Source organism: Amblyomma mixtum, chromosome 6 (assembly GCF_055824585.1).
Source record: "Amblyomma mixtum isolate Tamu chromosome 6, ASM5582458v1, whole genome shotgun sequence".
NCBI lineage: Eukaryota > Metazoa > Arthropoda > Arachnida > Ixodida > Ixodidae > Amblyomma > Amblyomma mixtum.
In genome coordinates this window covers 106,294,082-106,310,075 of record NC_143017.1, presented here as the reverse complement: position 1 = coordinate 106,310,075, position 15,994 = coordinate 106,294,082, and the positions used below count along the sequence as shown (strand labels likewise).

General features: G+C 45.6%; 1 protein-coding gene across 1 annotated transcript in view; it reads right to left on the bottom strand.

Moving 5' to 3' along the window:
* Nucleotides 1-12,249, bottom strand: part of LOC149339929 (uncharacterized) — a 42,896-nt gene extending 30,647 nt beyond the window's left edge. Inside the window, exons 1-2 of the mRNA XM_089548637.1 lie at nt 11,914-12,249; nt 2,416-2,522 (exon numbers count right to left, since the gene is read on the bottom strand). Coding sequence (XP_089404763.1) covers nt 2,416-2,522; nt 11,914-12,243 — 437 coding nt within the window. The 5' untranslated portion in view covers nt 12,244-12,249. The remainder of the gene's footprint in view (nt 1-2,415; nt 2,523-11,913) is intronic.
* Between the last annotated feature and the right edge of the window lie 3,745 nt (nt 12,250-15,994).

Here is a 15,994-nt window from a genome sequence, read left to right as displayed (position 1 = left end):
CACAAAATGTGATCATATTAGAATCATTCGAAAGCAAAATGTGTTCCTTAGGCATATTTATCGATTCTTCAAAAGCTTTTGACCGTACTAACTGTCACAAAATTATGTGCATTTTTGAAAAAAGAAACGAAAACAGCGCCGCGCGGAGGGCTCTCGCCGGCGCGCGTCGTAAAACAGGGGAGAAGGAAACCCCGGTGAGCGACTAGCTTTGTGCGTGTAGCTGCCCCCCTCCACCACCGCTCGCCGACGCCACGCGCCGAGGGTTGCGTCAGCCATGACGTCGATTGTGCCGGAACGTCGGAGACGTTTCTACTCGAAACCGACGGAGAGGGTGTAGCCTTGTGTGTGCTCGTAGAGGCCCTCTCTCTCTTCACTGGCGCGTCAGCGGCAGCGGCGCACCGGAAAAATTCTCGATGCTCCTCGAAGCCACTCCCGGCGTTTTGACCAATGGGAACGCCCGCCCGACGCGAGAAAGAGAAGGAGACTGCACAGCCGATACTAAGTGTATGTGCGCGCCTGCCTTGCGCGCAGAACAAACAGACGTGGAACATCCCCATGTAAGAAGGGCGTTGACTGCTGTCGACGAGATCGAGCCGCCGTTTAAGCTTCAGAGAAGAGCGCCCGCTCGACTCCCGGGATAACACCATTCGCTCAGCCACGGACTGACGAGGCAGCGCGCTAGTCTGCGGAACGGCATCGTCGTGAACCTCTGGTTGTCGGACTGTCGGAGCGCTCGGTGAACACATTGTGTTTTGTTTGTTCGCCTCTCTCGTGTGTTAGTGCACTTTTGGTGCAATATCCTTTTGTATTGTGGTGTAACTTTGCGCGAGTTGCATTGCTTTGTTAATCCCTTGGTATGTGTTTCAACTAGTGATTGTGAAATCCTCTGTATCGTCTCATTGCTGCATAAACTTTGTTTTGGTTATGAAGCTTTATCTCCGACCCATTCTCTGGATTGCGACCGGCAAAAGCTGGGCACCAAACGACCAAAAACCTCTTGTCACTTGATAGCTGGTCTCCGCTGAGCTTGCCACGCTGAGTCGGGGGCATCTCCCTTGAGTCCGAGACCGCTACCCCCACATGCTCTAAGGATGTTTCAGAACGCACGCCAAAGTGCGCGAAGTGGTGACACTAACCATTTCACGCTCCTATAAAGACTAAATTAGTATGGATTTCGTGGTCCGTTCATCGCGTTACTACAATGTTATGTTCAGCAAGAGGTGGTTGTACATGATTGCATACCTGACCTCAAACAAATTCACGCAGGTGTGCCCCAGGGCAGTGTCCTTGGGACCCTGTTGTTCAGAATACAGTGAATTTTGTGATCTACGCTGACGACACTACTATACTCCTAGTGCATCAAATCCATATGACCTATTTTCTAAAGCAAATCGCACCCTTATGTCATTAGCATCATGGACCAAAACAACTTCTCTATTATTAGTACTAATAAAACTAAGGCAGTTCTGGTCACACCCCAGAACCGTGAAGTGCACATACATGATTCACAGGTATTAAATAATTCAAATATTTTCATTGTACCTGTTGTCAAATGTATTGGTGTATTCTTTGAGGATATGTCATGGAACGAGCATACTGATTTTGTCATGTCAAAAATTTCAACTGTCACTAGTGTCCTTTCTAAACTACGATCTTGCTTACCAAAAAGCGTCAGGCTCATAGTGTATAAATCGTTATTTCTGTCAAATATACACTACTGTCACTAGGTATGGGCTACTAACACTAACATTTCCCAACTTTACAGATTCCAACAAAGGCAGTTAGAATATTCATGAATTATCCATACGACAGCCACACACCCTATATTTGCAGAACTGAATCTAATATGTGTCCCTGAAATTTACAGTACAATGTCAATCAAAGGTTACGAGGCAGGCAATAAAAGAAACAACGCTCTCAGTAATATCGCGAACTTATCTCCTAAAGTAACAGCACGCAACACTCTCAAACTTCAACGAAGGGAAATTTCGCGCCTGTGCACTAACTATGGACAACGAATGCTTAAGTAACACCTTCAGTTTTTCTTGAATTGATTCGCTTTTAGTGCTCTGTCAAATGTATGAAGCTATGCATGAATGTATGTATGACATATATGAACTATCATGTGCCTGCGCTTGCTGTATGTTGTCATGTAATATACGGGGCCGCGAACACTGTCAAGCCCATCTTGAGGCTCTTTGTCTGCGGCTCTTCGACACCGTTGATGTTGACAATAAACTGATCGATTGACTGAACAAAAAAGTTTAGCGATGGGAATGACGTTGATTCATTTATGCCAATCAGAAATTTCAAAAAGGAAAAGGGAGTAGACTCTAACAAGCACTAACATATTCTAACGATCCAGGCCTGTCGCTCGTTCTCTGCTCCTGGTATAGTCGGGGCCAGCTGACTTACCTTTGCACACCGAGGTTGTTGTAGAAGACTATTGTCCATGAATGACCTTTCGAAAAGTGTGTAGGAGCGATTATTAAAATATCTTTTTTCCGGATATTCCACCCGTTCTGCAAAGAGAAAAGCCATGTGGAAAGTTGAACGTGATACCAAGATAATGGTTCTATTTGTGAACGCTCTCGCCTGGCGTCGCACGGCGGGGCGGGAGGAGGGGAAAACAATTATTATATCACTGTACTGATCTGGGAAAGGGGGGGGGGGGGAAGGTCATTGCGCTGGGTCGCATTCCCTGTTTCGGAGACGCCATTGGCCGCCGCCGCTGCCCGTGCTCTCTGGACCAGGGGCCGCTGTGCCTCCAGGTCCGAGCTGGATAGGGCCGCCTACCAGAAAGAACAGTCGGCTTTTCTGTCTGGCATATACTGCCGCGATCAAAAGCTTACGGTACGCTAGTGTGCAGGAAAAAATTATTTCAGCGCCGTCATGCAATCCAGTCGCCTGAAATACGTGCATGCTCTAAACGCTGGTAACAATACCATGCGACTGGGTCTAGTGGCTGACCTACAGTGAACTTTTCACGAGAAACGTGTCGCCTAAACCTCTGCTCGCGTTAGTACAGTGCGCAAACAGACATCGACCAACATACATACAAAGGGAAACACAGAACATTAGCTACTACGTGTAACTCTTTATTTTCATGTTTCTGACTAACTACATATACCTCCCAAACAAAACAATAAAATACGAGCAACAACAAAAACAGAAATCATGCAAAATTCGTGTCATATGTTAAACAGAAAGGACGTATAATGTTTGCTTTATCAGGAGCTTCATGGCAAGAGCAAATATCTAGGATCCCGTCGGAAGGATTAGTAACATAATCGAAGTCAAGTACGCGAATTTTGGTCGGTAATTACAATCTATTTTCTGTTGATGACAGTGTTGTGTTATGCCAATGGTTCTGCAAGCGCTGGTGAGCAACCACATTCTGAACAATGACCCCAAAAATACGTGGGCAAGTCATTATCATCACCATCAGCCTGACTACGCTGACAGCAAAACAAAGACCTCTACCATGTCTCCCCAAATAACCCTCTCAATTGCCAGCTGCGGCCAACGTTTTCCCGAAAACTTCTTCATTTCATCCGCCCATCTAATTTTCTGCCGTCCCCTGCTATGGTTGTCTTCTCTTTGAATCCACTCCGTTACCTTTAAAGACCAGCGGTTATCGTGCCTTCGCAGTACATACCCTGCACAAGCCCATTTCTTCCTCTTGATTTCGACTAGGATGTCAATAACCTGTCTTTGTTTCCTCAATCACTCAGCGTGCTTCCGGTCTCCTCAGATTACGCCTATCATACCCGCCTTAAAAAGGTGGTCGTTCAAACTTTCATTCAGAGACAGAGAGAGATAGTTAAGTTTAATGATTGGAAGGCAAGGTGGTCGGCCGCAAAGATGAATATTTGGCCTGCTACTCTGCAGTGGGTAAGGGAAGAGGAAGAAAAAAGGGTCGTGGTGGGTTACGCTGTGGTGAGAAGAGAAATGTGAATATTGACACGCGCAGCTGCTGTCCTGCCGCTCATTCAGAATCATCGTCAGCGGGTGACAATGGTGGCGGGTAGATTAATGCAAACACACACGAAGTGGTTCGTGTGAGAAGTATATCGATAATGGGCACACACATGCTTTCACAGTCATGCTTTTGTTACAGGTGCACCGTGGCAATGCAAGGCATTCCTTGAGTGCCTGTAATTTAACGCTTACATCAGCAAGCATAAAGTGCTCATATTAGTGACTAATAGAAAGCTGTACCCTACGAACAGAGCCTAGTAAAGTATTAGTAAGAAGCGCTCCGTTGGACTACATTTGATGCGTGCTACGATGCGAAGAACAAGACAAAAAGTAGTTTTTTCTTCAGCATATCAATGTGCCTCCACCATTACAGACCATGGTCAGTGATAATGCCCAAGAATCTCTGATAAGAGACATAAGATATCTCAGCTCCTGGTAGTGTTATCGGGTAGCGGAAGACACATCTGCGCGTGGTGCGACCATATCACATTCTACTGCTGCTATAAGCAAACCTCGACGCCGCAGGTATATTGATGTAGATGATACAGCGCGTTGCAATCTCGCACGTATTTATGGGTTTGTCGAAGCAGAAGCCAGGATGGAAATGTGATCAGAATATGCACTGATGTGGACGGCAGCTGGTAGTTCACTCGCCAGAAGAATCAATGCAACGTTAAATAAAGTGTTGCTGCGGACTCCTCCCTGTGAAATTCTACGCGTGGTCTCTCCATCATCATCATCATCATCATCAGCCTAAATACGCCCACTGCAGGGCAAAGGCCTCTCCCATGGCTCTCCAATTAACCCTGTCCTTCGCTAGTGGCGGCCACCGCATTCCCGCAAATTTCTTAATCTCAACCGCCCATCTAAATTTCTCCCGTCCCCCGCTACGCTTGCCTTCTCTTGGAATCCACTCTGTTACCCTTAAGGACCAGCAGTTATCTTGCGTTCGTATTACATGCCCTGCCCAAGCCCACTTCATCACCTTGATTTCGACTAGGATGTCATTAACCCGCGTTTGTTCTCTCACTTACTCCGCCCGCTTCCGATCTTTTAACGTTACACCTATCATTTTTCTTTCCGTAGCTCGCTGCGTTGTCCTTAACTTAAGCTGAACCCTCTGTGTTAGCCTCTACGTTTCCGCCCCGTAGGTGAGAACCGGTAAGATACAGCTGTTGTATACTTTTCTCTTGAAGGATATTGGTAAACAGCCATTCATGATCTGAGAGAATCTGCCATATGCGCTCCACCCCATTCTTATTCTCCTAGTTATTTCCCTCTCATGATCCCCATCAGCTGTTACTACCTGCCCTAAATAGACATATTCCCATACTACTTCCAGCACCTCAACACCAATTGCGAACTGCTGTTCCCTTGCTAGACTGTTGAATATTACTTTGTTTTCTGCATGTTAATTTTTAGCCCCACCGTTCTGCTCTGCCTGTCTAACTCATTTATCATGCTCTGCAGTTCATGTCCTGAGTGACTTAGCAAGGCAATGTCATCAGCAAATCGCAGATTACTTAGGTATTCTCCATTAACTCTTATCCCCAACTGTTCCCATTTCAGGCCCGGAATACCTCCTGTAAACAGACGGTGAATAGCGTAGGCGAGATCGTGTCTCCCTGCCTAACACCTTTCCCTATTCGATCACAAAATGAACAAGGGAGGGGAAAACCTCAGTTTGCTAGAGCCAACGTTTCGACAAGGGGACTTGTCTTCGTCTGGGCAAAGCGTTCATCATCGGCAGGGATTATATAGGGCCTTCGCTCCGAGGAGGAAGGCCCCGGGGGTGGGGAAGGAAAGTGGTGTGGGAGGGGATGCGTGTCAGGAAGGGGAGGGAGGTGAATCATCATTCGCTAGGCTACAATAGTGCAACAACCTATATCCGGGTGGTATGCAATGAACAAAGGGCTTTGAAGGGGCTGCGACGGGAGGGGGGGGGAAGCGCTGGGTGAACCTGCAAAACTCAGATAAAAGGATTAGTCAGTGTGGTACAGGGACATGATAACAAGGGAAAAAAAAAAAAAAAGGGGGGGGGGGGGGGGCTGGCACTGGAAGGAGAAAGGAAGGGGGGCATTTCCCAGGAAGGACTAGGCAGGGGGGGGGGGGGAATGGCTCGTGTTCAGAGAAAGCCAAAAAGTGGGGGCAGAGGGGGTAACAGGAGTGTCTTGGTTTCCGAGAACTGGTAGCAGGGGATTAGGAGAAAAAGAAAAAAAAAAGAGAGAAAAAAAAAAAGAGGTGAACAAAGGAAGAGGGTGACAAGGCCGGAAATGGGGTGGAAGATATGACTTGGGAAGGGTGCAAGGAGCGACAATATACTTATGTGAGGTTCTAGGAAATAGTCTGACCACGTGCAAGACATTTGTTAATTTAAAATTATGCTGAACCTGGAATGTACCTGAGAGATTCCAGGTTTCCTCTGGACATGTTGATCCCTGTTGGTTGCAGTGTTGGTTGCAGTGTTGCGCTTTGTACACAAATATTCCCATTGATGAAGGTATCGACGCACTCTTAAAAATTCTAACTCAAAGTCCTCACCCGCACGAAACTGAAGTGTACCTCACGCTACTTGAATTGGTACTAACACTCAACTACTTTGAATTCAATTCTTCTTACTACCTTCAAGTATTTGGAACAAGCATGGGCACTCCCTTCGCACCCACCTACGCGAACATTTTTATGGGGCTACTAGAATCTAAACTTCTAAATTCATTTCTAAAAAAACCACTCATATACCTGCGGTACATAGACGATATTTTCATGATATGGGAGCACGGGGCTGAGACCCTGAAGGCATTCGTCACACATTTCAATTCATTCCACCCCAGCATTAAATTCACCTTCAACTCCTCGAAAACGCAAGTCAATTTCCTTGACACCACTGTCCATTTAGAAAATAGCAAGCTCAAAACCACACTTTACAGGAAGCCTACTGACCGACAACAATACTTAGATTTCACTAGCCATCATCCAAGACACTGCAAACAAGGTATATTCGTAGGACAGGCAACGAGACTAAGAAGAATATGTAGCGACGACGATGACTACCTGAAACACCTCCACTCGCTAAAAAACACACTAATCACCAGAAACCATCCACAGACAACCCTTAATAATGCGTTCCAACGAGCAACCACTTTGAAACGAGATGTAGTTCTTAAAAAACGAACAAAAGCTAACAGTCAACGACCTCCTGCACTTATAACGAAATACTCAAACGCGCTTCCAAACATAAACAATATCCTGCGGAAATACCACCCCATTTTAACTGGTAACGACCGTCTCAAGAAAATATTTCCCGACGCACCAAGGGTAACATACAGACGCAACACAAACCTGAGGGACATCCTGGTGCATGCTAGGCTCGGTAAGAAACCACCACCGACAGTAACTTCATGCTCTCGACCCAGATGCAAGACATGCAAACATTTACAAAGGGACACTACGATTAAAAGTACAGCAAGCGATTTCAGTTTCGATATAAAGACCAGTTTTGACTGCACATCGTCCAATATTATCTACATGCTCCAGTGCTCCTACTGCCAGAAACAATATATCGGAGAAACCGGACAAACAATGAGTGCCAGATTAAACGGGCACCGGGCTGACACAACCCGGAATGAACAGAAGGCAGTGTCGACCCATTTTAATCAACGCCATCACAAATTCGACGAACTCAAATTGTTCATTCTTCAGTCAGGCTTCAAATCGACTAGGGACAGAAAATACAGAGAAGCATTCCTAATCCACAAATTTAAAACACTGCAACCAACAGGGATCAACATGTCCAGAGGAAACCTGGAATCTCTCAGGTACATTCCAGGTTCAGCATAATTTTAAATTAACAAATGTCTTGCACGTGGTCAGACTATTTCCTAGAACCTCACATAAGTATATTGTCGCTCCTTGCACCCTTCCCAAGTCATATCTTCCACCCCATTTCCGGCCTTGTCACCCTCTTCCTTTGTTCACCTCTTTTTTTTTTTTTCTCTCTTTTTTTTTTTTTCTTTTTCTCCTAATCCCCTGCTACCAGTTCTCGGAAACCAAGACACTCCTGTTACCCCCTCTGCCCCCACTTTTTGGCTTTCTCTGAACACGAGCCATTCCCCCCCCCCCCCTGCCTAGTCCTTCCTGGGAAATGCCCCCCTTCCTTTCTCCTTCCAGTGCCAGCCCCCCCCCCCCCCCCTTTTTTTTTTTTTTTTTTTTTTTTTTCCCTTGTTATCATGTCCCTGTACCACACTGACTAATCCTTTTATCTGAGTTTTGCAGGTTCACCCAGCGCTTCCCCCCCCCTCCCGTCGCAGCCCCTTCAAAGCCCTTTGTTCATTGCATACCACCCGGATATAGGTTGTTGCACTATTGTAGCCTAGCGAATGATGATTCACCTCCCTCCCCTTCCTGACACGCATCCCCTCCCACACCACTTTCCTTCCCCACCCCCGGGGCCTTCCTCCTCGGAGCGAAGGCCCTATATAATCCCTGCCGATGATGAACGCTTTGCCCAGACGAAGACAAGTCCCCTTGTCGAAACGTTGGCTCTAGCAAACTGAGGTTTTCCCCTCCCTTGTTCATTTTGTGATCGCCAAGGACCATCTACCGCACCCTCTCTCTACCATGACCTTTCCCTATTGGAATTTTATTGCTGACTTTATGAAGAGCTATGGTAGCTGTGCAATCTTTATATATATCTGCCAATATTTTCCCATAACACACTTCTACATATTGATTCCACAATGCATGTATGACTGCTGAGGTTTCTACTGAGTCGAATGCATTCTCGTGATCAATGAACGCTATACATAGGGGCTGGTTATATTCTGCGCATTTCTCTATCACCTGATTGATATCGGGAATGTGGTCTATTGTCGAGTATCCTTAACGAAAGCCTGCCTGATCATTTGGTTGATTGAAGTCTAAGGTCGTCCTGACTCTATTAGCGATTACCTTAGTAAAGACCTTGTACGCTACAGACAATAAACTGATCGGTCTGTAATTCTTCAAGTCCTTGATGTCTCCTTTCTTATAAATTAAGACAATGTTAGCGTTTTTCCAGGCTCTAGGTACGCTTGAGGTCACAAGGCATTGCGTATAGAGGGTGGCTAGTTTTTCGAGCAGAATCTCTCTTCTATCCTTCAAAAAATCTCCTGTTATCCGATCCTCATCAGCTGCTTTCCCCTTTTGTATTGCTCCTAAGGCTTTCTTTACTTATTGCTTCGTTACTGGCGGGATGTTCCATTGCTGTGCTCTCCTGCCTCTTTCAGTAACATTCTTATTGCAATCGCTGCTGCATAGAATTGTGTAAAACTCTTCGGCTACTTTAACTATCTTTACCATATTGCTAATGACATTGCCCTCTTTGTCTCTTATCGCACCCAACAGGTTTATACCTATACCTAGTTTTCTCTTCACTACTTTTAGGCAACTTCCGCCCTTTAGAGCATGCTCGATTTTCTCCATGTTAAACTTCCTGATGTCGGCTACCTAGAGCTTATTTATTAACTTCGCCAGCTCTACTAGTTCATCAGGTGTAGGTCAAGTAAACTAGGCAGCCGCTGTCACAATCCATAGGTAAAGCCGGCCGTCAACGCTCAAGTCGTCAAGAGCACCAAGAACGGCGTCATTAAGGTCGTTGTCGTGAGCCCCTTAATGTCCCGGGAGACAGCGGCTATGAGTCTGCGGCGGCGTTTTTCATATTCTACGTTTGCGATGAGGTCGATGACACTTTCGATCAAAGACCGTGCCCGCAACTCGGTTAAATGTCCGGATAAAGGGAAATCCTCTCTAGAAACATTTCAAGCCTCGCCAGCAGCATTCGCCCCATAACGTTTCCAACACAGTTGGCGAGGGCAATTGACCGATATGAGGTAAGCTCCTAAGGTGGCTTTCCAGGCTTCAAAAGTGCAACAAGGCGACTGACCTTCAAGTGAACATTACCGGAAACCCATATTTCATTGAAATAATTGAGCAGCGCTCATCGAACATCCATACCAAGGTGAAAGAGCGTTGAGTAAGAAATTACATCAGGAAAATGCGTAGATGGGTGCCTACACAAGGCTAGAGCAGAGTCTTATTCAGGCATGAAGACGAGCAAGCAGTAGTGGTCATTTTGTGAAGGTGGCACAAAAAGCTTCCAACTGCGTGATGTTGCGTGAGTCGTTCCCGCAACCATTTTGAAGAACCGTTACCTCTACTTCAGTGCGGCCTTGGTAAAGCTCCTGGAACCATAATACTCGACAGCGGCTTATGAGGATCCAATGATGTACAGAACTGCCTTCAGCGCTGCTTCCTAGCCTCTAGAGGTGTACATTTATTTGCCGTTTAGCTTGGCTACAGAGGTCGAGGTCGGAAGTGGATTTTGCTCTTCGATCAACCGGTGTGATCGACATTAACATTGGCCACAAACCAGATTTGTGCCCCGTGCCTTTTCTGCACTGAAGAGGATGTGCATACTTGCCATTTCTCCTATTCATTTTCACTCTTTCGCGACATGTACGAAGCCTTTCAGACATTTCCTACCTGTAAATTTCTGGCCAGAATTCACCATCCTGGAAACATCATGGGCATGATTGGAAAGCCTTTTCCTTTCTTTCGCAGAACGTGAATTTTGTAGCTAGAAAAAAAAACCTAACTCGGATTAACTAAACTTGCTTTCTTAACAACATTCTTTGCAACTGATCCGCGCGACTCTGCATGTCGGTTCAGCTCCTGGCGTTTACAAGGTGCTGTGGTATATGTGGATTTCTGTAACTGCTACGTCCAGAGTTACTGGGTCATGATTTGCATGCAGCAGTGTTGCACAAACGTCTACTATCTTGCTTTCTAAAGCACCTAACTTATGCGGGAAAACAGCGGTTAGAATGAGTATTAATTTTGTGCGCTTATGCTGTATTGGAATCCCCTTATTGCAGCAAAAGTACTTTGAGTGAGCAAGCTGACTATATACACATCAGCACCCGAGGCCGACCTCAGTTAAATCTAAGCGGCAGGAATTTGCAGTGTGGAAGCGTCATCTGTAGGAAATTTTGCCAATCATTAGAACTTCTCACGCTGAAATTTATAATTAAAACTGCTTTTTCTAGAAACAAACATCCAGATGTTATGCCACTATGCACTCGAACAAAAAGAAAGCCGGTAAAACAAGGAAGCAGTAGCTCAGTTAGCGGCAAGAATGAAGTGCTAAGTGGGACGGGGGTGTCGCTTCTCAGCGAGGCGTAGGGGCGTACCAGACTCGTGATCACACTTAGCGAGTAAAGGTGCCAGCCGTATTAGGGAAAGAAACGCGGAAATCGGGTTCCCGTAAGCACATGTAGTAATTCCCATACAGTGCACTGCACAATAAATCTGATCACGATGTCAGCACTGGAGTACTCCCGGTGAGAATGGAGAGATTGCAATGAAAGTAGACGAACGGCGCTTTGGGCCTTGAATATTTGGACTTTGAATAAAAAGAAGTGTCAGAATTTCTGTGCACCATTATTTCTTTACGGAATCGCATTTAAGGACGATGCTTCATTAACACTTCTTTTTGGGCAAGTTGGTTCATATTTGAAAACTTTAAAAGGGCGCAAACACAAACGACCACAAAGTACTTTGTGGTCGTTTGTGTTTGCGCCCTTTTAAAGTTTTCAAATAAGGACGATGGTCACAGTAAACAGCGACAACAAAAGTTTTCACGCAAAGGAGCTGCACTGACCAAGCAAAAAGCAATACAATTTGCATTGACGTAAGCACAACCGCTGGGCCTTCGGTCAAGCACGAAAAAATACAATTGGCTCTATGCATGCATCAACAACATAAACCCACTGCTTTCTTCATTTCGGTCGAAGAAAAAATTCGCTTAGGTTAGTTTTCATGCAAACAGTTCCACACCAATATGCTTTCATTCTGCCAGATATTTGTTCTATTCGCCGACGAGTCACGCGCACTCACCGTATAGTAGGCGTGAAGAGCTCCCTCCAGCCTGGCGTCTACCACCAAGTCAGTCTGCAGAGCTGTCAGTTCAATAATTGGCACACCGTCGGCTGCCATCCTTGAACCACGGGACGAATTTCGAAAGCCCAGCTCTGAAGGACACGAGCGCGGTGTCTGCTTGCGCGGGACCAAATGTGCGAGGCCTCCGCAACGGGTATCCTTAGCGCCAGAGGAGATAATGAAACGTATATGACTGACGACCGGGTGCGCCGCAGTCTTCGAATGCTCAGTGAGAGAAGCGCTCGGGAAGCGCATGCCGTCGCCGCCATCGGTGGCGCTGCGTAGCATGCAGGCTGCTACGTCTGTTTACAAGCAAACAGGGTGAATGTCAAGCGTCCTGGTCCTAGGCATTCATCGTTTTCTTCTAAGTATTATAATATATATCTTTGCCAGTAATGCAGCAACTCGTGCCTTTCAAATTGAGGAAATCGAAAGACACGTGCACTGGTACCTTGCTCTCCAGAGGCCTTAACTGAAAGCTATGAAACACTAGGCAAATAGTAGTTGCTAATTCTTGAATTCAATGTAAAGGGTGCTGTAGCATTATTTTTTCCTATAGCTTGTAGGGAGAAAGAAAGTGCTAACTAAAGATAATTTAATTTGATCTGATTTGGATATGGCGGAAAATATTTGTTCTTAGTGTCCAGTTCGTGCTGAGCATGTGAGACCCCTCACTTGCCCATTTCAACAAATTACGCAACGTCTCAGTCTAGAGCAGCTGATGGGAAACCCTGACAACTCGAACAAAGCACTTATCGAGGGGAACTGCGAAATTACTCCGTAAGTGCAGCTTGGCTTAAAGGGAAACTGCATAGGTTTTAGAAATCAACGAGCTTAAGAGGGTCGAATGTGTGAAACTTGCAGGTAGAGCATGCGAAGTCTTTTTCGCCTAGCACTTGAAATAGTGAAGTAATCGCCGATTAAAATCTGGACGCCCTTCAAGCTTCTCAGCAGCGCACAACACCAAGTAGGGGGGCGCATGATGACGTCATCGAAGGTATCGGTGCATTTCCAACACACAAACGCCTGCTTTGAAGGAAAAAAACCAACGTCACCGAAGGCGAACCCTGCCGAGAGTTGTTTGGCAGCGTCTAACGCGTCAGGGCAGGGTGTGGCTGATGACAGCGGTAATTTAAAATCATACCTCCTATGACGTCACGCTAAGTTTTTCTGCACTCCTCCGGTGCATTGAGGAGATGAGCAAAATTAAATCGTCGATTTCGTTACTATTTTAAATGCTAGTGCAAAAACACTTGGCATGCTTTACCCACAGCCTATGCAGATTTGTATCCTTGAATATCGTGAAATTTTCAAAAAAGTGCTGCAGCTGTCCTTTAATTCTTATTCAGTTTACTCTGATTGTGGCAGTCTGAGCAGTTGTTCGACCTCCAAATAACGCAGTGCAAGACAGCAAATAAACCGGTCCAGGAGTCTGTCTTGAGAAAGGCGGTGGTTTCTGATGCCAGCCTGACAATATTCCGCTATAGACGCTGCGAGAGCGCCATGCGCTGCACTTCTCACAAGGAATACCGCTGGCTAACTTGCGTTTTTCGACCATACGGCCCACAGGTGGTCAGCCAGAAATAGCGAACGGAAAAACCCCGTGAACGCAGGCGCCTTGAATGAGGGCAGTAGTATAACACAACTGCAGAACAATCCGCACATCCCCCCAGCGCGAGCCGCTGCTTGACGTCTCTTTTTTATATATGGTGCTTCAGGCACCGATAAAAGGTTGCCCTCTGTGCAACGTTTTCAAGACCCCCTCACACAGTGACATTTGAACCTTTGCCCAACTCATTCGAACCCAGACTCGAATCCTGAGTTATGATATTATTTGGCAGAAGATATGACGTGTAGTTCGGTTTTGAAACAGCCAGTTCTTCCGTGGCCGCGATTAAACTAACGATGGCAAAAATAAAGCTAAAAAAATGAACAACTGCAAGCAACAATGTGCTTACAAAGGCATACGTGGGAACACTAGCATACAAGAATACAAAGCTGCATGAACCGCTCTAGTGCGAAACCGACTCAGCTGCAAGAACTTGAGAAAGTGGTGAAAATGCTTGGAAGAGCAAGTGCACGTGCTGGTGCTGGCATAAATAAACGAAACGTGGTTATCACTTCTCATTGTAATCAGAACTTCCCTATCAGATATAAAGAATCGTCTTTCGTGCAAGTGAAAGCGCACGAAAATTCGATCCGCCCAGGGGCATGCCACAGTTTGTAGTTTCAGTTAGGTGATGCGTGAAACATTTTATTAGCCAAAATACACATTTTTAGTGTATTTCATCGATACTCCAAAGTAAAAAAAAAAAGAAGCGTGTCGCAGATTTTTAGAATGCATCGAGTCATCCTTCGGGCCTGCTGCGATGGCTCAACCGGCAGTGCCCTGAGAAAAGAGAAAAACTAGGAAGACACGACGTCAGTGTCGTTGGCCCCAATCAGTACTCTATCTTCCCACGATCGTGTTTGACAAAAAGACGACATGTATGTTGCGCTTTTGCCTACTCGGTGGCAGAAGGGACACGGAGACAGGCTCAGCGTTATGGCAAAAACAACACCCCTTCAAAGCTATTTGAAGGTGAGATTGTTGCCAGCAGAAATGAGACTTTTCGCCTTCATTCTCATGAACTTGCTGAACACTTGCTGTCTACTTTGTAAGCACTACAAAGGTCAGGCAAATTTCCATACGCGGGTTAGTGAGGTAATATCGCCGGTTGCGTCATACGCATCAGCTGACGCATTCCTTTTATTTCGAGGAGCAACGCTGCAACAAGCCGTAGTTCTCAAGATACGACAGTGAAGCTTGAGTTTCTTTACTATACCTATAAGAGTGCAGCATGACTATACCGTGGTCATGCTGCACTCTTATCGGTTTATAAAAGTTCGGGGAACAGTTAAGCTCCGACTTAATGGTATGACACCACAGCGTCGATGGGTACCTTCAGCGACCTGAGGTCTTCTTTGTAAATAACTTCGCATACGTATTATTTTTTATTATATATTTATTCAAAATGCCCCTGAAGGACCTCCCGGATGAGGGCATTACATGGGGAGGAGGTACAGGCAGTCGATGAAAAAATGGAAAATAAACTACAAACAAAACACAAAACAAACGAAACTAAATTATAGGACATTGGAATAAAATACTCAGTTGTAATAATTCATCATTCCCGCGAAAATCAAAAACAAAATAAACAAAAACAAATGAGAAAAATGAACGGAGCAGCAGACAGTGAAAATTTATTCCCTGCTATACACCCTATACACAACTTTATTGAAACTACAACATTAAAATTAAACAACGTGAATCATCATTAATAAAAATACGAGGAAAAAAGAGTCAATGCACTGAAATGAATGAATGGGAATAGGTAAATGTGTGGCATGACATTTGCTTAACTTTAAAGGGATGATAGCGTCGGTCTAAAATGGAAGAAGGCCAACCAAAGAAGTCATTGTGAAATGCTCAGTGCTCATACAGTTTGTGAAAAAGTGATAAACATGCAACTTTACGGCGGAGACATAACTCATGAACACCTGCGCGTTTCTTCAAGGCTATGTGCTGGTATGGCATGAATAATTTGTTTGTTTGTTTTATTTTCATTTATATTTCTCACAAGGCATTCCTTTCACCAAGTCCAACGAACGTTAACAGTCCATGAAGTAATGAAGGGCAGAAGCTGCGATGATGAAATCGTTCGGATGTTCAGTGCCAGCTTAGTGTGTTGTAATTTTATAAATAAGCACCTGATCTGTATTGCATTGTATGCCCGGTGTTGCGAGGTACGGGCTGTGGAGTCGGTGAAGGCTGGGAAATGGGTCTTTATTAAAAGAATCTGACCCAAAAGAAAAATGGGCCCCAGGCCCTTGGAAGGTACAGACTGGCTCCCCGAGCAGCTGCTCTCTTCCGCTGCTGGAGGAAGACTCCCCTCGTTGGCTCCCGTGTGTTCACTCTGTTCCCTCGAACGCCGTGCCCAGGAGACCAGGCAGCGCGTTCTCGGGAGGAATCGTCCCTGGGCGCTGACGGTCGTGTTTT